The sequence below is a fragment of the Chiloscyllium plagiosum genome, chromosome 17, assembly GCF_004010195.1.
Source record: "Chiloscyllium plagiosum isolate BGI_BamShark_2017 chromosome 17, ASM401019v2, whole genome shotgun sequence".
Lineage (NCBI taxonomy): Eukaryota > Metazoa > Chordata > Chondrichthyes > Orectolobiformes > Hemiscylliidae > Chiloscyllium > Chiloscyllium plagiosum.
This window is the reverse complement of record NC_057726.1, coordinates 1392300-1416471: the sequence shown is the minus strand read 5'-3', so window position 1 is coordinate 1416471 and position 24172 is coordinate 1392300. Positions and strand designations below refer to the sequence as shown.

The following is a 24172-nucleotide window of genomic DNA, read 5'->3' as shown; positions in this document are numbered from 1 at the left end:
TGAAGTTTCACTACACGGTCCACACTTCACTGGATGTTGTGGAGGAGAAGATCTCTGCAGTTGGGAAGGCTCTCGTGGATCAGAGGGAGCTATACTTGGGGCTGCTTTACCCCACTGAGGATTATAAAGTGTATCCTTCATTTACAGCCACAAGCTGTATCATAGATAATATAAATAAAGCTCAAAAAACAGGAAAATAAAGCAAATGGTTGAAGGTGAGGAATAGCCTCATTGATGGATAAAATCACTTCTATAGTAACATACAATGCAATAAATGCTTAGCAAATCATGGAAACCTTATTGTGAGTATTAAGAAATTAATACATTTTATGTGCACTGAAACTGAAGATCAGAGGACCCGTTGAGAACTGTTAATAAAGCATGTAGTGTTCTTGAACTTTATTAATAGGGGCATAGAGTACAAGCACAAGATTTACATGAATGGCTCCAAGGATGAGAAATTTCTATTCCAAGGATAGATTAGCAAAGTTGGGGACTTCTCAGAAGAAGGCTAGATGATTCAGTTGAGGTTTTCAAAATCGTAAGTGGGCTTGATAGGGAGAAACTGTTCTAGTTGTAAGAAGAACAAGAAATGGTACAGATTTAAAGTAATTTGCAAAAGTAGCAAATGTGCTGAGAGAAAGAAGTACTTTTTGCACAGCAAGTAGTTAGAGCATGGAAACTACTTAGAAATGTGGAGGCAGATTCAACTGAGGTATTCAAGACCGCATTGGATGATAATTTAGACAAAATTAATGTGCAAGGGTGGGAAAAATGCAGGAGAAGGACAGTAAACAATGATACTCCTTTGAAGAGCCAGTGCAGATGTGATGAGCTGAACTTCCTCCTTCTGTTTCTATGTCTTGTGATCTTATAAAGGCTTTAGATTCCTGGGACATTGCAGTTGGTTCTGTAGAAGTTGGACCTGTACATGCAGGACCGCATGAGGACTAACATTGTTGTGTTTTGCTGCAGGGAATAACTCTAACTTGGTAGGTTGGAAACCAGAAGGTAATGTTAAAAGGGGAAAACAAGGTGCAGACAAAACTTGGATAGACAAGAGAACACAATGGAAAAATAGTCATGAGTTGGGGCCAGAGTAAGAAGAATGTAACATGGTCTTAATTTGGCTTCATGTGTAAGCTGTGGTAATAAAGTTAGTGAGTTGCAGGTGCAGATAGACAACAGGAAATATGATGTTATGGTGTAAATGGAGACCTGTCCCTAAAAAGGACATGACTGGGTAATGAATAATCTGGATATATAGCATTCAGGAGTAAAAGGAGATGAGATAGCATTGATTGAACTTTTTATTGGAAGAGAGGATCAAGGATAGAACCTAGTTGATTTGAGTTGAACAATAGAAGTACATTATGTAGAAGAACACATTTGCAAATAAATTATAGAGGGGTGCAAAATGTATAAGTAACTTTTTTACTTTTCCAGTCTGCATTAAGATTCTTGGCATTTCTTCACAGACATATGTTTTAGTTTGTACTTGTTGCTTGCAGGCCCACAGGTGGCTGGACCGGAAGTGAAAGTGGAGGCACTGTTGGCAAAATTGGATATATCCTCCTCTCTTCCATGTTGGTTCTTCACCAAGTCTCAAAATTGTCTATTGCACTCATTGTGTCAAAGTACTGACTCACTGCTGAAATAACAGGCTATGGTGCCTGGAGATATGTCACACACTTGGAATATTGTGTTTGGTTCTGGTCAACTCATTATAGGAAGGGTGTGGAAGCTTTAGAGAGGGTGCAGAGGAGATTTACCAGGATGTTGCCTGGATTGGAGGGCATGTCTTATGAGGAAAGGTTGAGGGAGCTAGGGCTTTTCTCATTGGAGTGAAGAAGAACGAGAGGTGATTTGATAAAAGTGCAGAAGATGATGAGAGGCATAGATAGACTGGATAGCCAGAGACTTTTTCCCATGGTGGAAATGTATGTCATGAGGGGGCATAATTTTAAGGCTAGTGGAGGAAGTTTTATGGGAGATGTCAGAGGTCGGTTCTTTACACAGACAGTGATGGGTGTGTGGAATGCACTGCCAGCAGTGCTCGTAGTCACATACACTAGGGACATGTAAGTGACTCTTGGATAGGCATATGGAAGTTAGTACAATGAAGGGTATGTAGGTGAGTGATCTTAGTAGGATAATAGGCCAGCACAACATCGAGGGCCAAAAGGCCCATACTGTTCTATTTTCAAGTTGAGAACTTAAAACAAAAATAATACAAGCAAAAAGCTTTTGAGAAAAGACTGGTAGTTAACGTAAAACAGAATTCAAAAGCTTTCCATAGACCTATAAATATTAAAAGTATGTTAAGAGAGTGGGTTGATAAAGGATCAAGAAGGGGATTTTAGCACAGAAATTGATCAAGACTGAAGTGCTGAATCATTAAAATGTCACGGACAGGTGTAGAAAATATTTAGAAATATTAATGGGATGCTAGTCTTTATATTCCATGACTAGATTAAAAGGGCATGCAATCTATTCTGCAGTTAGACAAAGCTCTGATTAGACTAAACCTCAAGCCCATTCCTGATGAAGGGCTTTTGCCCGAAACGTCGATTTTGCTGCTCGTCGGATGCTGCCTGAATTGCTGTGCTCTTCCAGCACCACTGATACAGAATCTGGTTTCCAGCATCTGCAGTCATTGTTTTAACCTCAAGTTACTGTGATCAGCTCTAGGCATCATACCACTGTAAAAAGGTACTGGCCTTGGAGGGAGCCAGTGTAGATGTACCACAATTATACTTGGACTCCACGGGTTAAATTGCAAGGAGTGTGTGCAGACACGAATTGTATTTAAGAGAAACTTGTAAAGTAGATTGAAACTATTTCTGCTAGTTAGGGTATGAAGGACTATGGGGCATAGTTTCATTTTTGGCTATAACTTTTAGCCTAAGAAACACATCTACACATAGGCCCAAAATCGCTCTCAGTATTCCAAATGTGGTCTATTTGGAGTTTGGAATTATCTTCCACAAACAACATTTGATGTTAAATTAGTTATTTCAAATCTGAAGTTGATAGATTCATGTAAACGTAAGGTTTTGAAGGTTTGTCGGGCAAAGGCGGTTATGTGGAATTGGGTCACATATTGTTGAATATTAGTGAGACCGAGGAGCCAAATTACCATCTTTTATCCTTCTGTTCCCACACAAACAGGGACTGACTTCAGACAAGCCTTGGAGGAATCCAATCAATGCTGATCAATAAATTGAACCATGAGTTCCACTTTTATAATTGTGGGAAAGGGGCAGGTCAACGAATCCATCAAATTGATATTGCCTTAACTCCATGTTATCGCCTATCCCCAATAATCCTTGATTCCCTTATCCATCCAAAAATTCAGTCTGTACCCAGGTGTTATTGGGAGGTGATAGGGCTGCAACTGGTTGAAATGAAAACCTGATTGATCTGGAATCCTGCTTCTGATCCCTGCTGGGGTTTTATGCAGACTTTGGGTGAGAGTGGGATCTTGCTTGACTGTGGTGCCACTACAGTTCAAAAGCAGCTGCTTTTCACTAATTTTAATGGGGTCATTGCTTGACTGAAGTCTGTGTCTTGACCTGAATGGAGGAAGGGATGTATGTATAGAGGATAACTTGCACCTTGATTGCTAAAGCCTGTATTCTGAGAAAATGTACCTTCACTAATGTTTACAGATATGGCTACGTTACCAATACGAAAGTAAAATTTGTTATTGTGGTGGATTCTTCCAATATCGCTTTGAGGGACAATGAAATCCGCAGTGTAAGTTGTTGCCAGTTAAGTGGGGGCATGATAAAAAGAGGGTCTCTGGGATGACAGACCAGTGGGTGTGAGAGATACTTCAGTGAGAGAGACCAGGGAGAGGGTCTCTGAGCTGAGTGCCAGGGAGTGAGTGGGTTTTATGGGTATGTGGTGCGTATGGCAGTTAAGAAGACAAATGTCGTGTTAACATTCATTTTTGAGAGCAGGGATATATAAGCTGAGGCTGTATAAGGCTCTGGTCAGACTGCATTTGGAATATTGTACGTGATTTTGGGCCCCATATCTAAGGATGGATGTACAGAAATGATGACCAAAACTGTACATTGTCCTCCAGGTGCGATCTCACCAAAGCCCTGTATGGCTGCAACAGGACTTCCTGAGTTTTAGGAATTAGATTTAGAATATTGTTTTTTTGTCATTTGTACTCAATTACAGGAGTACAGTGAAACGTTTAGTGTTGTCTTAGGTACAGATCTTATGCTATATTCCATTTGCAATAAAGGCTAATATTCCGTTAGCATTTCTTCTTTACTTGCTGTACCTGCATGCAAACTTTGTGATTCATGTCCAAAGATACACAGATATTGTGGAGTCTTTTTGTAACAGAATATACTTCTGTTGATGCTAAAGAAAAATCTCCTCAAATGATATTACAAATTCTCAATGATCTTACTTTTTAATCTTTGCAGTCCACTGTCTTGTATTTGCCTTCATTTAAGTTTAAAATGCTAGTTTCAGATCCACATTTCTTGCTTTCAAATTGAACATTGACTTCTGTCATGATGACCCTTATCTGGAGGATCCTTTACTATGAATTCATTATTCCTGCCTGGTTACACATCGCAAAGTTTAAAATAACCAGTTGGTTTCAAGTTATTGAGAAACTGCAGTACACTGTATGAACTCATCCTGTACCTATGCCTGTTTGATACATCCAATCAATGTGAAGATTAGAATCTCCTAAGATTACTACATTACCTTCTTACAAGCCCCATTATTTATTTTTACTCTGCCCAATAGAAACGTTGGATATAGGAGAGGTAGGCCATTTGGCCCTTCAAATGGCTGCGTCATTCAATATATAATGGATGATTGTCTAACTCTTTACTCTCTGCTTGATCCCTTTAGTCCTAGGAACTATATCTAACTCCTCCTTGAAAACGTTCACTGGTTTGGCCTCAACCTCTTCGTGAGTGAATTCCACAGTCTTACCACTCTCTAGAGGAAGACATTTCTCATCTCAGATCTAAATGATCTAGCTGGTATCTGTAAATAGTGGCACCCTGGTTCTGAAGTCCCTGGTCACCAGAATGTCCTTCCTCCATTTATGCTGTGTAGTCCTGTTAGAATTTTGTAGATTTCCATGACATCTCTCTTCATTCTTCTCAACTCTAGTGGATACAGTCCTAATTGATCCAGCTTTCTTTATACGTCAGCCCTGCCATCTCGATCAATCAGTCTGGTAAACTCCCTCCACATCCAGAGTATCCCCATCTCCCACAATTGACTTTAAAGCCCTCTCCATGGCATTTGTTCCGAAGACAGTCCAAAAAATATAGTCCTGGTGCATCGCCCCATTAATCAAAATTCATTTCTCCCACACCAATCTTTGAGTCACGCATTTGACTCATTAATCTTATTTACTCTCTGCCAACTTTTTCATGGTTCAGGTAGTGATCCAGAGATTATTACTTTTGTGGATTTTGTCAGTGGCTGTTGGTACTCTGTCACAATGTTATTCTTGCTGGTGTTAGTGATACTCTCACGGATTAGGACAACTAGATCCTTCAAGTTCAAGTTCCTCTCCAGCCCTGTGGAGCTTTATTTCACCCTGGTACCAGGCAGGCAACCCCTTTCTTTTTGGGACTGGCTGCAGAGAACAGTGTCTGTCCCGTAACTATTTCGCCTGTAAGCCCTCTACTGCAATTTTGTTTTTGGTTTCCCACACCTGAAAGGCAGCTCACTTCATGGTTCCATGGCCGTTTTCTTTATCCTCACTGCAGTTCCTGCTCTCATCCATGCAAGCTGCAAAGACCTCTAATGCGTTGCACAATTGTAAGAGCTGAGGTTTCAGTAGCACTAATTTCTGGATTGCCATACCTGCCTGTCCTACAGTTACAGTTCATGGCCAGGGATAGGTGAGTAAACATGAGTAATCAGCTCTAAGAGGTGTAACTGGCTCCTACAGCAAGTAACTCACCCTGATGCTTCGCGATGCCTGAAATTCAGCAACTCGGAGCCAAAGTTCCTTGAGTTCCAGTTGTTTAACTGCAGATGTGGTTACCATACATTTCTTGGTGTCCACCGCTCTCTTGGAAAGCAGCTGTGACACATGACCTGCTGCGCCACCTTTATTTTCCTTTATGTAACTAATTAAGTTTCAAACTTACAATGTCACTTAACGATTAATAAGACTAATCTTAATGTTTTTATCTCTCCAGATGTTCAGAAAACTGCATAACTCCTACACAGATGTCATGTGCAATCCATTCTATAACCCTGGAGATCTGATTCAATCCAAGTAAGTTAAGAAAAAATCATGGGATTATAGAAATTGATTCACTCTTTCCAGCTATGTACATGTGTTGTGCTGCTGGAATGTGAGGGAAAATGGGAATTATCAAAAGATTAAACAGTGGGAATTGAAATTTTCAAGGCTGATTTTATTTTTCATGTAAGAATATTGTGGGACAAAGGAAATGCGTGAAAGTGGATTTGAGCTGAATGCTGGGATTGACTTGAGGGCTGAATGGCCTCACTGTTGCTGTTGTCACTCACACCTGTCCTTTAGAGCAGCTTTTCCCCTATAGACTGTATGGAGAGAAGGGGGAATGGATCAATTTGGGATAGAATCCAGTATACAGTCTTAAACCAGTTCTATATCCTGATTCTTGTGTGTACTAACACTGCAGAATTGGCATTCAGATGTGTTTGAAAATCAGAGTTAGAGGGGTGTTGTCAGCAGATCCTCTGCACTCCATCTCCACTGGTGATAGTACAGGTTGGGGGGAATTGGAGGAAATCTCTTCATTGCATGGTGTCCACTTGAAGCAATTCTGATTGTTCTTCCAAGTAAGTTATACTACATCACCTCGCTGTGGGCACAATTCATTCTTCTGTACTTTATGAAGGTTGTCTGTCTGATTTTCTGACCTGAGAGTGGCTGGTGAGCTGAGGTCTATTCCAGTATTGAGCAAGTTACCAAATACTGCAGGTCCCAAGGTGATTAAAGGTCATCCAGTGGGAAAGCAATGTTTACAAAGGTTCTGTCGAGCACTGCCAGAGGAAACTGACTCAGTGCCTCTTTGTTCAGACCTGACCACTGCTGACTCCAGATATAATGGAGTGGTCTCCCAGATTACCAACAGAGTTAGGCCTGCCATCATCCATGGTGGTAGCCAGCTGTACTTAGAGAAGATATACCCGGAAATAGATCCAGGGAAGTTATTTGGGTAGAACTGAGAAATAAGAAAGGGATGATCACCTTTATGGGGATTGTATTATAGACCCCGTAGTAGCCAGCGGAAAATTGAGAAACAAATTTGTAGGCGATTTCAGTTATCTGTAAGAATAATAGGGTGGTTATGGTAGGGGATTTTAAATTTCCAAACATAGACTGGGCCTGCCAGAGCATTAAGGGTTTAAATGGAGAGGAATTTGTTAAGAGTGTACAAGAAATTTTTCTGGGTCAGTATGTAGATGTACCTCCTAGAGAAGGTGAAAAATGTGGCCTACTGTAGGGAAATAAGGCAGGGCAAGTGACTGAGGTATCAGTGGGGGAGCACTTTGGGCCAGCGATCATAATTCTATTAATTTTGAAATACTGTTGGTAAAGGATCGACTGGATCTAAAATTTCAAGTTCTAAATTGGGCAAAAGCCAATTTTGATGGTATTAGGCAAGAACTTTTCAAAGGCTGACTGGGGCAGATGTTCTTGGGTAAAGGGAGGGCTGAAAAATGGGGAGCTTTCAGAAATGAGAGCCCAGAGACAATATATTCCTGTTAGGATGAAAGGAAAGGCTGGTAGGTATAGGGAATGCTGGATGACTAGAGAAATTGAGGTTTTGGTTAAGAGAAAGAAGCAGCATATGTCAGGTATAGACAGGAGAGATCAAGAGAATCCTTAGAGTATAAAGGCAGTAGGGGTGTACTTAAGAGGGAAATCAGGAGGGCAAAAAGGGGACATGAGATAGCTTTGGCAAATAGAATTAAGGAGAATCCAAAGCGTTTTTACAAATACATGAAGGACAAAAGGGTAACTAGGGAGCGAATAGGGCACCTCAAAGATCAGCAAAACAGCCTTTGTGTGGAGCCGCAGTAGATGAGGGAGATACTAAACGAGTATTTTGCATCAGTGTTTACTGTGGAGAAGGACATGGAAGGTATAGAATGTAGGGAAATAGATGATGACATCTTGAAAAATGTCCATATTACAGAGGAGGAAGTGATGGATGTCTTGAAATGCATAAAGGTGGATAAATCCCCAGGACCATGTCAGGTGTACTCTAAAATTCTGTGGAAAGCCAGAGAAGTGATTGCTGGGCTTCTTGCTGAGGTACTTGCATTATCGATAGTCACAGGTGGGGTGCCAGAAAACTGGATGTTAGCTAACGTGGTACCATTATTTAAGAAAGGTGGTAAGGACAAGCCAGGGAACTGGCTGGTGAGCCTGATGTCAATGGTGGGCAGGTTGTTGGAGGGAATCCTGAGGGACAGGATTTACATATATTTGGAAAGGCAAGGACTGATTAGGGATAGTCAACATGGCTTTGTGCGGGGAAAATAATGTCTCATGAACTTGGGTTTTTTGAAGAAGTAACAAAGAGGATTGATGAGGGCAGACTGGTCGACTTCAGTAAGGCATTTGACAAGGTTCCCCAAGGGAGACTGGTTAGCAAGGTTAGATCTCATGGAATACAGGGAGAACTAGCCATTTGGATACAGAACTGGCTCAAAGTTAGAAGACAGAGGGTGGTGGTGGAGGGTTATTTTTCAGACTGGAGGCCTGTGACCTGTGGAGTGCCACAATGATTGGTGCTGGGTCCACTACTTTTCATTATTTATATGTAAATGATTTGGATGTGAACATAGGAGGTATAGTTTGTAAGTTTGCAGATGACACCAAAATTGGAGGTGTAGTGGACACTGAAGAAAGTTACCTCCGCTTACAATGGGATCTTGACCAGATGGGCCGATGGGCTGAGAAGTGGCAGATGGAGTTTAATTTAGATAAATGTAAGGTGCTGCATTTTGGGAAAGCAAATCTTAGCAGGACTTAAACACTTTAATGGTAAGGTCCTAGGGAGTGTTGTTGAACAGAGACCTTGGAGTGCAGGTTCGTAACTCCTTTGAAAGTAGAGTTGCAGGTAGATAGGATCGTGAAGAAGGCTATAGGATTTGAGCTTATGGAGAGGCATAATAGGCTGGGGCTGTTTTCCCTCAGCCTTTGCCCGGGGGTGACCTCATAGAGGTTTATAAAATCATGAGGGGCATGGATAGGATAAATAGACAAAGTCTTTTTTTTCCTTGGGTGGGGGAGTCCAGAACGAGAGGGCATAGGTTCAAGGTGAGAGGGGAAAGATATAAAAGAGACCTAAGGGGCAACTTTTTCACTCAGAGGGTGCTGCACTTATGAAATGAGCTGTCAGAGGAAGTAGTTGAGGCTGGTACAATTGCAACATTTAAAAGGCATCTGGATGGGTATATGAATAGGAATGGTTTAGTGGGATTTGGCCAAGTGCTGGCAAATGGGACTAAATTAGGTTGGCATATCTGGTTGACGTGGACAAGTTGGACTGAAAGGTCTGTATCTGTGCTGTACACTCTATGACTCTAAGATCTCCTTGTAACTCTGACCAAGTCTTGATATTATATTAGCTGGCTGCTTCCCGTAACTGATAGCTTTGTACTCTGTATTTCAGGGTCTTTGATAATATGGTTTCGGGTATGATGGTTCAAGTCTGCTGAAGCCCAGATGCGAAGTTCCTGCTCTCCTGTGCTGTATACTAACTTCATTATGTTTCCAGAACAGCTTTCGGTGACACAATATGGTCCTGAATAAAATGGACCATCACCCAAGTTACCAATGGATTCAGTTTTAATTTATGGTTTAAAGGTTTAACTAAGCCAAGTATTTATCACAAAAATGACTAACATTTGCTTCATTCCAACATATTATGTAATCATAGCAAGATCTGTGAGCAAAGTAAGTTTTAGATTTTGTAAGTCTTGAAATTCCCCGAAACTCCATGTGGCTTGATTTCCTCACATGGAGAATGGGGTTGATTGGCATAAGGAGTGACTCAGAAGAAGATACTCTTGTTGAGGAATGCAAGTTGTGCAGAAGCAGAGAACCTTGAGGATGAATTGATGAGAGCAGAGACTGTTTTACCTTGGCGTTATAAACAGATTTGCATGTCCTGCCTGCAGATCTTAGCCTGTGGGGAATTGGAGGTTGATGTGCATTTGTACAAGGGCACAGAACTGTAGATATGATTTCACCAGTACAGAGATGTTATTTGGTTAACTGAATTCCTTACAAATTCTACCACTTCTACCATTGGCTCTTAGTCTCACTAATTCAGGGAGGTAGAGTTCTAATTGAACCTAAGCATCTTTTCTTCAATATGAGAATTGGAAGTACCCCGATATTTGGACATCTGTGGGTTTCTATCGAGATGTTGAGGGTTTGATATGTTTTGTAATAGTTTGTTAGAGATATAGTGATCTATCAATTGAATGTACATTTCACTGGTATATCTATTCTGAATTATAAATAGAGTTTGAGCACCTTATCCTTGTATCTTAATTGTGAAGCTTTTGGTACATCAACTCATTTTGGTTAAATTGTGCTGTTCTTATCCTGTTTCCAACATTTGGCAAATCATTTAAGGATTCGAGTGGTGCTGGAAAAGCACAGCAGTTCAGGCAGCATCCAAGGAGCAGTAAAATCAACATTTCAGGCTAAAGTTCTTCATCAGGAATATCATTTAATAGACACCCTTCACGCCTTCCAAACCCACAACCAGTACAACATTGGGCAAGGACAGCAGATATATAGGAATCCAATTCCTGAACATTCCCCTCCAAGCCATTCACCATTCTAACTTGGAAAAATATTGGCATTCCTTCAGCGTCACAGGTTGAAAATCCTGAAATTCCCTCTCTAAGAGTGAGTCAACCTACTGCACCACTTTCTCAAGGCCAACGAGGATCGGGCAATAAATGCTGGCCTAGACAGTGATGCCCATGTCCCACATGAATTTTTTTTTAAAATCAATGTGTGTAAAAACATCTAGTCAACATCCACTGGTGGGCAGGGTAAAATTACACTTGTGACCAATGTTCCCTCTAAGCTGCACAGTTGCTCAGTAGCTCCATGCACGCTGCCCAGTTCCCACTGCCACACAAGAATCTTGGAAGTTCAGGCAGCAGCAAAAGAAATTGCAGGGAGCATTGACTGTCTTTGTCTTTTTGTGTTTTTTAAAATCTGGGACAAATAGAGAGAATGCTGAGTTTTAGAGAAGTCATACCAAACACAAAATGTTTAATTCTTCCTCTCTCCATGATGCTCCCAGATCTGCTGAGTTTCTCTAGCAACTTCTGTCTTTGTTTTATTTCATTGTAAACAACTGTTTGAGTAAGCAGTACACTTGCATTTGTTATCCATTAGTTTGCTGCCCACGGATCTGTGTACTCATGAGGTCAGCCCCAGACCCCTCCTTTGTCCACAGTAAACCAACCGTGAAGTGTATTTGTGTGAAGCCTGTGCTCCTGTCCCTCACGAATATCAAGGTCTAAGTGTAATCTAAGTTCAGGTTGCGGATGATCTGAAGCCAAGGTTGAGTGCTGTTGGGTGGCTGAGCAGCTTGGAGCTGGGACCAAATGGAGAGAGAGAAGAGCAGTGTGAAGGTCATGTCCCAACCTAGAAGCTGTCTGCAGCCAAAAACTCTAAACCTGAAGAAAACCAGTTGCTGTGAGATGTGACTTTTGAAGTGAGAAATCGGTCATTTCCCAAATGAATAAATTACTCTCTACATCTTACAAATGATGACATGGAGGTGCCAGTGTTGGACTGGGGTGGACAAAGTTAAAAATCACACAACTTGAGGTTAAAGTCCCAACAGATTTATTTGGAAGTACAAGCTTTCAGACCATTGCTTCTTCATCAGATTGCTAGCTGCCTGACAAAGGGGCAGCGCTCCAAAAGCTAGTGCTTCCAAGTAAATCTATTGGACTATCACCTGGTGTTGTGATTTTAACTCTTACAAATTAGTGGAAGCTTCCAGAGATAGAAATCTCAACAACGGGGGCTCTGGTCAGCCAAGAAGGATCATCTGAAAATCTGAACAGGAGACCAAGACCACTGAACTGGCTTTCAGGTTTTTCTACATCCACCAATAATCTGTTTTCCCTATTTGTTTGTGTTTAAGGAGTGATTATAAAAACTTTTAGTATAATCTGTTTAACCATAGCTAGAGTTTAATTACTTGTGATAAATGATTTTTCTTGTTCAATACAGAAACCTGGTTCATGCCATCTGTCAATCTCAGACTGAAAGGGAAATTGGGGCACTGTGTGTACTTTATTAAAAACTTCAAACATACACCACAATCCTACTGACTTCTGAACACTTGGCTGCTTCATCATCAAGAGACAATGATGTATTATGAAAATCTTTTATTACACTTACAGAATAGATAATGATGTAACTCAGTCAATGCACAAACAATACATTGAAATAAAGGATAACAGCATACTCCAATATCAATTACATCACTGCTGGAATGGTCACCGTCCTAAAAGAAATTCCACAAAATTCCACCTTTACTAATTTAAATTGAAGTACTGTACTGTAAAATTCAATGCATAAATAAACTTTGAATCACCCTTTCAGGAATTGATATTGTTAGTCATAGAGTCCTACAGCACAAAGCCAAGCCTTTTGGCCCAAACTGGTCCATGCTGATCAAAATATCCATCCACACTAACATTTCTATGTACTTAGCCCATATCTTTTCAAACTTTTCCTATCCATATATTTGTCCAAATGCCTTTTAAATGTTGTTAATGTACCCACCTCAACCACTTCTGCTGGCAGCTCATTCCGTATGCGTATCACCCTCTGTGTAAAACATTGTCCCTCAGGTTCCCATTTATTCTTTTTCCTCTGACCTTAAACTGATACTGTCTAGTCCTCAATTCCCCAACCCTGGGAAAAAGATCGAGTGCATTCATGCTATTCATGCTTCTCATGATCTTATACACTTCTTTAAGATTCCCCCTGTGTAAAACATTGTCCCTTAGGTTCCCATTTATTCTTTTTCCTCTGACCTTAAACTGATACTGTCTAGTCCTCAATTCCCTGGGAAAAAGATCGAGTGCATTCACGCTATTCATGCTTCTCATGATCTTATACACTTCTTTAAGATTCCCCTCAGTTTAAATAAAAAAGTCCTGCATTATCCAACCTCTCCCTACAACTCAGATCATTGAGTCCTAGCAACATCCTTGTAAATTTTCATCTACATTCTTTCCTGTTTCATAATATCCTTCCTGTAGCAATGTGACCAAAACTGAACACAATACTCCAAGTGCAGCCTCACCAACATCCTGTACAACTGCAACATAACTTGCCAACTTCTGTACTCAGTGCCCTGACTGATGAGGGCCAGTGTGCCAAAAGCTTTCTTCAATGCCCTGATTACCTGTGATGCCACTTTCAGAGAACTGTGCACCGGAACTGCAAGATTTCTCTGTTCTCTGACACTCCTTAAGGCCCTACTATTTACCATAAAATTCCTACCTTGAGTTGACTTTCCAAAATGCATCACCTCACACTTATCTATATTAAACACCATTTGCTATTTCTCCAGACAAACCATCGGCGTCTCCCAGCAGAGATTCCTGTGGAATACTACTAGTCACAGATTTCCAGTTTGAAAAACACCCTTTCGCTGCTACTCTGCCTTCGATGACTAAATTAGTTCTGTATCCATCTTACCAACTTGCTGCAGATCCCATGTGATTTTACTTTTTGTATCGGCCAGCGATGACAGACCTTGTCAGAGGCCTTGCTAAAGTCCATAAAGACAACATCTACCGCCATGCTCACATCTGCCATCTTTGTCACTCAAAAAAAAATCAAGTTTGTGCGATACAATCTTTCCTGCATAAAGCTCTGCTGCCTGTTTCTAATAGATTGGTATTTTTCCAAAAGTGAGTAAATTCTATCCCTAAGAATCTTCTCTAGTAATTTCTCTATCATTGACATAAAGCTCACTGGCCTGTAATTTCCTGGATTATCCATGGGTTGCCTTTCTTAAAGAAACAGCATTGGCTATTCTCCAGTCCTCTGGGACCTCTTCTGCAACGAAAGATGATGCGAAGATTTCGTACAAGGTTACAGCAATTTCCACATCTGCCTCCCTCAGCATTCCAGGATTGATCCCATAAGGTCCTGTGCATTTAAATACCTTAGGTTTTCAAAGCACCTAGACACCTACTCTTCTATATCCACATGTCCTAGAATATCAACATACGCTTCCTGAGACTCACCATCTACCATGTCCATCTTTGTTGTGAATACTGATGCAAAGTATTCATTAAGGACCTCACACACTTCCTCCAGCTCCACTTGTAGACTCCCTCCTATGTCCTTCAGTGAACCTGCCCCTTTTCTGAATTGTCCACTTTTTCCTTATATATGTATAAAACGTCTTGAGATTTTCCTTAATCCTGTTTGCCAGACATTTCATGGCCACTTTTAGCCGTTCTAATTCCTTGTTTGAGCTCTTTCCTGCTGTGTTTGTATTCCTCTTTGAGGGCTCTGTCTGTTTCCGTTTCCTAAACCTTATATATTCCTCCTCTTTCTTTATGACTAAGCTCACAATTTTGCATCATTCAAGGTTCCTAAATCTTGCCATCCTTAGGGTTTAGGTTTGCTCGCTAAGCTGTAGGTTTGATATCCAGACGTTTCATTACCTGGCTAGGTAACATTATCAGTGGTGACCTCCAAGTGAAGCGAAGCTGTTGTCTCCTGCTTTCTATTTATATGTTTCTCCTGGATGGGGTTCCTGGGGTTTGTGGTGATGTCATTTCCTATTCATTTTCTGAGGGGTTGATAGATGGTGTCTAGATCTATGTGTTTGTTTATGGGGTTGTGGTTGGAGTGCCAGGCCTCTAGGAATTGTCTTTGCTTAGCCTGTCCCAGGATAGATGTGTTGTCCCAGTCGAAATGGTGGTTTTTTTCATCCATGTGTAGGGCTACGAGGGAGAGAGGGTCGTGTCTTTTTGTGGCTAGCTGGTGTTCGTGTATCCTGGTGGCTAACTTTCTTCCTGTTTGTCCTACGTAGTGTTTGTGGCAGTCCTTGCATGGAATTTTGTAGATGACGTTGGTTTTGTCCATGGGTTGTACTAGGTCTTTTAAGTTTGTTAGTTTTTGTTTGAGACATTTTGGCAGTACCTGTTTTCTTCAACATTCATGCAGGAAGTACAGTTGTTCGCGGGTGGAACTCTCTCGGATGGCATTCCTTTTTCATCTTCGGGCAAGTTGTAGCGTGTTGCGCCCATAGGTTTTAGATCTAGATACCATCTATCAACCCCTGAGAAAATGAACAGGAAAATGACATCACCACAAACCCCAGGAGCCCCATCCAGGAGGAAGATATAAACAGAAAGCAGGAGACAACAGCTTCACTTCATTTGGAGGTCGCCACTGATGATGTTACCTCGCCAGGTATTGAAACGTCTGGATATCAAACCTACAACTCAGCGAGCAAACCTACACCCTAAACCTCAACTTGAGCTACAAACCTTGCTTGCCATCCTTAACCTTCATTTTCACAGGAACATGATAGCCCTGAACCCTGATCAACAAGTCTTTAAAAGTTCAAAGTTCGTGAGACGATTTGTAGCTTGGGTGCTCGTTGTTGTGGTTCTGTTCTCATCCACAGATTCTTTCAACAAACACATCGACCTGGACCCAATATACCGGCCACTGCAGCGGACAGCTGGAACTGACAACTGGAAGCGGCAGAGACAAACCACTATAAATGCCGGAGGAAACAACACAGAAGCGCTTCGCAGGAGGCTCCCAAGCACTGAGGATGTCACCTAGACAGGGGACGAAATGTCTGCAACACAAATTCCCAACTCGGCGAAAAGAACCACAACAGTCTTTAAAAGATTCCCATATGCCAGATGCAGATTTGCTTCCAAATAGCTGCCCCAAATCTACATTTCAGAATTTCACCTAATATTGTCAGAGTCCAGAGTCACTGCATTCAAATATTAATTGTGTTTTCTTTCTTCACAATTGCAGCCAGACCTGGTGAGTTTCAGCAGCACTTTCTGTTTTTGTTTAACACAAAGACCAGAATGGGCAAGATGGTCAATGTAAGTGATGGCGCAGTTTTTCTGAGGTTCGAGGATCTTAGAATCTCTGATGTATAGAAGGCAAACATCCAACTGATGCAGAAAGTTCTCCTACTTCTGTTTAGTTTATCTATTATCCACAGTTCAAAGATAGGAGCAGGCAGGGTAACCATGGTGAAGGGAGGAGTGAGTTCAGTCCAAACAGGGAATAAAAAATTACAAGGTTGATAAAATACCTGAACAACAGAGAATCACACTGAGATATCATGAGAACAACATGTAGCTTGATATCAAAATCTTTCCTAGGGAATTTTCAGGCAGAATACAGTCAGACTAGTGGTTGAAGAGAGGTAAAGAATTAGAATGCAGGAAGTCAAAATTTCGTCCATGCTCAAAAAGATGTAAAAAATTTCACAATTATCACATTCATCTTTCTGTTCCTTTCTCCACAAAACAAACATAAAGGTATCTTTTCCTCAGCAGGTGCTTAAGGACACGGAAGTCTCTGGGTGCGAATCCATCACACACATATTCTCACTGGCTCTGCTCTAAGTTGAAGATATCTGATATTCCCAAGTCCAACTAGTCGCATCTGTTAGTGCTGTCCCGGGTGGAGCTCTGCTTGTCTGGTCAGGAACAGCATGGCTGATGGTTTCCATGTTTGCTCAATGAGTTCCAAACTGCTGGCTTCTCATTCTCCAATGTCCTTAGTATTGCAACACAGGAATGAGATAGGAGTTTTTTATGGGGTTTACTTTGGAGCTGAGGCATATCTGGTATTTTCCCACAGGCCAGCACAGGGGTGTGCTCCTTCCTTACGTGAATTTGAGCAGGTATAAGGGGTGGATATGTGAGTGTAAATATCTTTGAAAGCCAGTATCCAGCTCTGTGCGTGTTTAGGTTGACTGTGCTTTCAGCATGGAAGTGTGAATTCCTTGGAACATGTTTTACAATGTTTGAGGGGAGAGTATCTGAGAAAGAGGGGTGACCAAGTCAGCATTTGTGATTTCTTAAAGCATATACAATTCTTCCCACATTAGAATTCAATAAAAATTGTGGGATCTTGCTGAAGGTTAATTTGTTTTTGCAGTGAGATTACAAGTGTCTCTAAAGTTCAGAATCCTTGACATTCCAAAAGAGAGAATGTTTGGTAAATAAGCAAAATTGAATTTAAAAACGCAGACTGATTTTTTTTTGTCTCATTTGGATCAAATGGAATTCCAGAAACACTGAGAATCAACAAGTGACGAGTTCACTCTGAAGTTAAATTTCATTCAGGTCGCTGCATTCAAGTTACAGGGAAGCAGCTTCAACAGGGATTGGGCTGGGAGGAGCCCAGAATAAAAGGCAGCACTAGTTCAATGTCCCTTGGGTTTCCAGCTTCACTGCTACTGGACCTGCCAACTGGAGCTGGTCCAGGGGGAGGCAGTGCGGGATGGGGAGGGGGTCACAGGATTGTCCCTGCCAGAGGTTACTGAGGGAGATGGGGAGGGGGTCACAGGATTGTCCCTGCCAGAAGTTACTGAGGGAGGTGGGGAGGGGGTCACAGGATTGTCCCTGCCGGAGATTACTGAGGGAGGTGGGGAGGGCGTCACAGGATTGTCCCTCCCGGAGGTTACTGAGGGAGATGGAGAGGGGGTCACAGGATTGTCCCTGCCAGAAGTTACTGAGGGAGATGGGGAGGGGGTCACAGGATTGTCCCTCCCGGAGGTTACTGAGGGAGATGGGGAGGCGGTCAGTGTGTTGTGGCTGTGGGCAGTGTTGGTTGGTTGCAAACGCTGTACGTTGGGCCCACAGGTGCAGTGATGCTTCTCCCAGTCCTTGTGCTGACAGAAGGAGCCACAGTACTGTGCCACATTGCAGCCACTGCAGGTTTCACTCGCCTTCCGACCACAATTCCAACAGCCCTGAAAGACACAAGCTCCAACCATCACCAGAACAGACAGCCAACATCAGGTCGGATACAATTAATTATGGCTACATAATTGGGTTAGATACAGAGAAAAGCCTTCCCTACTCCTTTAAACTAAAACTAAATCTCCCTTACCTGAACGAAAAGCTCCCTCTACTATTTTAAACTGACCATTAAACCAAATGAGGAGCTCCTCCTACAGTGTTCCTATCAAACACTCTCAGGACAGATACAGTGACACTGAAGGAAATTATGTATTTCCAAGTCAGGATCATGGGTGGCCTGGAGGGGAATTGCAAGGAGTGGTGTTTCCATATGTTTGCTGGCCTTGTCCTAGATGGAAGTGGTCATGGGTTTGAAAGGTGCTGTCTGAGGATCTTTAGTGAAGTTCTGCAGTTCTTCTAGGAGACAATACACACTGCTGCTAATGAGTGTGGGTGCTGGAGGGAGTGGATACTTGTGGATGTGATGCCAATCAAGTGGGCTACTTTGTCCTGGATAGTGTCAAGCTTGTTGAGTGTTGATGGAATTGCACAATCCAGGCAAGTGGGGAGTATTCCATCACATTCATGACTTATTTCTTTAGATAATAGAGGGCTTTGGAGAGTCAGGAGGTGAGTTACTCACTGTGGTTTTCCTAGGTTCTGACCTGCTTTTGTAGCCATTGTGTTTATGTGGCAAGTCCAGTTGTGTTTCTGGTCAATGGTAACTCCTGGGAGGTTGGTAGTGGGGAATTCAGTGATGGTAATACCATTGAATGTCAAGGGGCAATGGTTAGATTCTCTCTTGTTTGAAATGGTCTTTACGTGGCACTTGTATGATATAAATGCTGCTTCACCCCGTGTCAGTCCAAGCCTGAATATTGTCCATGTCTTGTTGCATTTGAACATGGACTGCTTCAGTATCTGAGGAATTGCAAATGTTGAATATTGTACATTCATCAGTGAAGATCCCCACTGCTGACCTTATGATGGAGGAAAGGTAATTGATTAAGCAGCTGAAGATAGTTGGACCTAGGACACTACCCTGAGGAATTCCTGTAGAGATGTCCTGGAGCTGAGATGACTGACCTCCACCAACTATGACCATCTTCTATCTGCCGGGTATGACTCCAATCAGTAGAGAGTTGAATTGAGTTGCATTGAATTGAATTTATTGTCACGTGTCCTGAGGCACAGTGAAAAGCTTTGTCTTGAGAGCAACACAGGCAGGTCACAGAGTTAAGTAGCAGAGATAGTAAATAATAGGTAAACAGCGGCAAAAACCAAAACATGGGTACAGGCGAATGTTAAGAGTTTGTGAGTCCATTCAGTATTCTAAAAACATTCGGGTAGAAACTGTTTTGAAACCGGCTGGTGCGTGTACCTTCTCCCTGATGGTAGAGGTTGTAGAAAAACATTGCCAGGGTGGGATGGATCTTTGAGAATGCTGGTGGCCTTTCTTTGATAGCGGGCCTGATAGAGGGATTCTATAGATGGGAGGTTGGCCTTTGTGATTGTCTGGGCCAACAATGTACTCTCTGTAACCATCTCCAATCTTGAATGGTACAGTTGCCATACCAGGTAGTGATACATCCAGACAGAATGCTCTTGATGACACACCTATAAAAGTTGGCAAAGGTATTCGCCGTCATGCCAAATTTCCTCAGCTGCCTGAGGAAGAAGAGACATTGTTGGGCTTTTGTAACCAGTACATCCACATGAAGAGTCCAAGAAAGCTTCTTGTGGATGACCATTCCCAGGAGCTGGACGCTCTCCACATTCCTGTTAATGGGTAGGGAGGGCATGAGTAACATCCCGCCGAAAGTCAATACTGAGTTCCTCAGTTTTGTCGGCATTGTTCTCAGTGCACCATTTTTCCAGGTCTTCCACCTCCTGTTTGTAGTCTGTTTTATCGTCACCTAAGTTTCGACCAACTGGTGGTCATCAGCGAACCTGTAAATGGCATTAGTCTGGTATTTGGTGATGCAATCATGGGTATACAGTGAGTACAGTAGGGGGCTAAGTACATAATCGTGGGGGGCTCCAGTGTTGAGTGTTAGTGAGGATGAAATATTAGCTTCCTGATACCCATTCATTCCAGTTTTTAGGCTGAAATTGATCATCCGCTCCACACTTCTTGCTGAAGATTGCTGCAAAAGCTTCAGCTTTATCTTTTACATTGATGTGCTGGGCACCTCCATCACTGAGGATGGGGTTATTTGGGGAACTTACTCCAGCATTCATGTCTGGATCTGCAGGACTGCACAACTTAGATCTGATCAGTTGGTTGTGGGATCAGTTAGCTATGTCCATCACTTGCTGCTTTTACTGTTTGGTAGCTTCATCGACACTTCGTTTTTAGGTATGCCTGGTGCTGCTCTGGCATGCGCACCATTGAACCAGGGTTGATCCCCTGGCTTGATAGTAATAGTTGAGTGGGGGATATGCCAGGCCACGAGGTTACAGATTGTGCTGGAGTACAGTTCTGCTGCTGTTGATGGCGCCTCATGGATGTCCAGTCTTGAGTTGCTCGATCTGTTTGAAGTCTGTCCCATTTCGCACAGTCAGAGTGCCACACAACACGATGGAGGTATTCTCAAAGAGAAGGTGGATTTCATCTCTGCAAGGGCTGTGCATTGGTCACTCTTACCGATACTGTCATGGACAGATACAATCTCAAAGGACAGTTAAGAATCAATCACAATGCTGTGGGTCTGGAGTGATACATCAGCCAGGCCAGGCAAGGACAACAGATTTTCTTCTCTGAAGGATTTTGGGGTCTCTGGATTACTGGTCCAGTGACAAAATCATTAGTGTAGTGATCCCAAGACACAGACGATTCTCTGGGGGCTTGGGTTTGAATGCCACACAGGAGATAGTGAGAATTTGAATTCTGTGTGGTCATGACTTTCTGACTAGAAGGTGTCACACAAGTGTTGTGACATATGATTACCCTGATAGGATTGGTATACATTAGCATGGATTGGAGGATTGGTGATTGAGAGAAGGAACAATGGGCTACTTTTGGGTTGGCAGGTTGTAACCAGTGGAGTGCTGGGACCTCAGCAAATTACAATCTGTATTAATGCCTTAGGTGAGGGGGCTACATTTGCTCAAGAAACAAAGCTCATTTGGAAACTAAGACGTGAGACAGACACAAAGAGGCTGCAGACTCTGATTGTACAAGAGGGTGGCACCTGCAGCATGTCAGGAATTTTCAAAAAGATGAATAATTGTAAAACATGATCATCAGATGGATTTGGGATCCTTAAAATACAAGATGTATTCATTCAAGAGAAGCAAACGATTTGCAATGGTTAGTTGATTTTCATGGAAAGAGAACTGGAACTTTGTGTTGGAGTTCACTGGCAAGAGGGATGATGTCAATACAGAAATAGAGACTGTGACACAATTAAAGAAATCACCATAAACAGAGAGGAGGTTCTGAGTGGTCTCACAAGCTTAAACATGGATCAATCTCCAAGACTTGATACTGTTTCCCAGATTGGTGAGTGAAGCAAAGGAGGAAATAGCAGTGGCGCTCCAATAATTTTCAGTTTGTCTCTGGCCACAAGAGAGGAACCAGAGGACTGAAGCACAACCAGTGTGATACTATTATTCAAGAAGGGGCAAGGAATAAAGCAGGAAACTTCAGGTCAGCCAGTCTAACCCAGTTCAACACAAACCCAGAGCCAGCTAGCTCACACTTAGTCACTCTCTCACACACACTGGGATATAAGACTTACCCACGGTAACACTTTCTTTCTCACTCAACAACACATTATTATGGTGCAGAATGAGGCCATTCAGCCCATCGTGCCTAAATCAGCTCTATTACCCAGTGCCAATCTTCTGTCTTTTCCCCATGTCCCTGCACACCATTTCTTTCCAAACAATCATCCCTTGCTCCTCTTGAATGTTTCAGTTGAACCTACCTTCACCACATTTCCAGGCAATGTATTCCAGACCCTAACTACTTGTTGTATGAAACAGTTTTTTCTCACATCACCCTTGCTTCATTTGCACATCTCTTTAAATCTATGCCCTCTTATTTTTTTTCCCCCTTTTACAAATGGGAACAGCTTCTCCCTATCTATTCCATTCAGCCTCCTCTCAATTCTCCTCTCAGCCATCTTCTTTCCAATGAGAACAGTCCCAATGTTTTCAATCTGTCCTCATGACTGAAGTTTCTCATTCCTGGAACAAATCTTGTAAATCACCTCTGCACATTCTCTCCAATGCATTCATATCTTTCCTATAATGTGACACCCACAACTGTACATAATACTCCAGCTGAGGTCTAACCAGAGTCTTGTGTATGCTCAGCATTATCTCTCTCCTCTTGGACTCTATGCCTCTTTTAATAAAACTGAGGACACTTATCTCTTTACCTTTTCTCTGTCTTCAATGATCTGTGCACATACACACCCAGGTAGCTCTGCTCCTGAACCCCCTACTTTATATTGTCTTTCAATGTTCATCTGATCATTATCTCACACACACTTCTCTGTCTTCAATCTCATCTGCAATCTGTCCACCCACTCCACCAACTTGTCAATGCCCTTTTAGAATTCTACACTGCCATTCTGTCAGTTTACAGTTCTTCCAAATCAAATTTAGCGTCATCTGCAAACTTTGAAATTGCTCTGCACACCAAAATCCAGTTTATTGACATAATATAGGAAAAGCAAGGTTCCTCATACCATTCTCTGGGGAACTCCACTTAAATCTTCCTCCAGCCAGAAAACTATCCATCAATGATTACTGTCTGTTTCCTATCACTCAGTCCGTTTGGTATTCATATTGTTCCTGTCCCTTTTACACCATGACCTAAATTTACCTCACAAGTCTATTGTGTGGCACTAAATCAGATGCTTTCTGGAAATCCATGTTTACCACATCAACCGTGTTACCCTCATCTCCAGCACGTTAGTGAGATGTGACACTGTCCCATAGTCACTCTTTCACACTTTCTTTGTTTTGGATTGCTTGACATTTATCAAAGGTAGGATGTGGGAGAGTGGCCAGGAGTACACTGGAGGGAAGATTGGCCTACATGTGGATTCAGCAGCAGATGTGAAGCAATGTGAACTGGGGTGATGTTCCAAAGGTGGATAGAGATAGGCAGCCTGAGTGAGAGCACAGAAATATGGTCACAAGTTCATTTCATGATCATTTATGATACAACAATGTGAAAAGTTTGGTTCAGGCTCAGACATTTGTTAAAAGAATGCTAGAAGTTTGTGGTTGGGACAAAACACAGTAGGTTCTGTTTCACCCAATATTATTAGAGAAAATTTCTTCTTAACTAGGCAATCTGATAATGCACAACAAAGAACAATGTAGCACAGGAACAGGCCCTTCGGCCCTCCAAACCTATGCCACCACATTTTGCCCTTCCATTTTAAAACTGTCTTCCCTCACAGGATCCGTATCCCTCTATTCCCTTCCTATTCATCCAGGTGCTTCTTGAATACTGCTATTGAATCTGCTTCCACTACCTCTTCTAGCAATGTGTTCCAGGCACTCACCAACTTTTGTGTGAAAAATCTGTCTCTCACTCTTTTACACTTCCCCTTTCCCCGCACTTGAACCTGTGACTCCTAAGCTAAAATCATACAACACCAAGTTATAGTCCAACAGGTGTATTTGAAAGTACAAGCTTTCAGAGTGCTCTCCTTCATCAAGTAACGGTGTTCCCTGGTAATTAACCGCTCCACCCTGGGAAAAACCTTATATTTTCCACTCTATTCATGCCATTCATAATCTTCTAAACTTCTACCAGATCGCCATCAACTTCTTGTGTTCTAGTGAAAACAAACCCACTTTATCCAATCTTCCTTCAGAACTAAAATCCCCCACACCAGCAACATCCTGGTAAACCTTTTCTGTAGAAGAAAGTGAGGACTGCAGATGCTGGAGATCAGAGCTGAAAATGTGTTGCTGGAAAAGCGCAGCAGGTCAGGCAGCATCCAAGGAACAGGAGAATCGACGTTTCGGGCATAAGCCCTTCTTCAGGAATGAGGAAAGTGTGTCCAGCAGGCTAAGATAAAAGGTAGGGAGGAGGGACTTGGGGGAGGGGTGTTGAAAATGCGATAGGTGGAGGGAGGTCAAGGTGAGGGTGATAGGCCGGAGGGGGGTGGGG

The 24172-nt window shown here is 42.2% G+C and overlaps 2 protein-coding genes across 2 annotated transcripts in view; one reads left to right on the top strand and one right to left on the bottom strand.

The window, feature by feature from the left end:
- The window catches only part of trappc2l (trafficking protein particle complex subunit 2L), a 17300-nt gene extending 6747 nt beyond the window's left edge, over positions 1–10553 (top strand). The window contains exons 2-5 of the mRNA XM_043707499.1: positions 6–130; positions 3672–3759; positions 6201–6280; positions 9681–10553. Coding sequence (XP_043563434.1) covers positions 6–130; positions 3672–3759; positions 6201–6280; positions 9681–9726 — 339 coding nt within the window. The 3' untranslated portion in view covers positions 9727–10553. The remainder of the gene's footprint in view (positions 1–5; positions 131–3671; positions 3760–6200; positions 6281–9680) is intronic.
- A 5324-nt stretch (positions 10554–15877) lies between these two features.
- LOC122558705 (protein CBFA2T3-like) overlaps positions 15878–24172 on the bottom strand; it is an 86955-nt gene continuing 78660 nt past the window's right edge. The window contains exon 10 of the mRNA XM_043707497.1: positions 15878–18041. Within this exon, the coding sequence (XP_043563432.1) occupies positions 17523–18041 (519 nt within the window). The 3' untranslated portion in view covers positions 15878–17522. The remainder of the gene's footprint in view (positions 18042–24172) is intronic.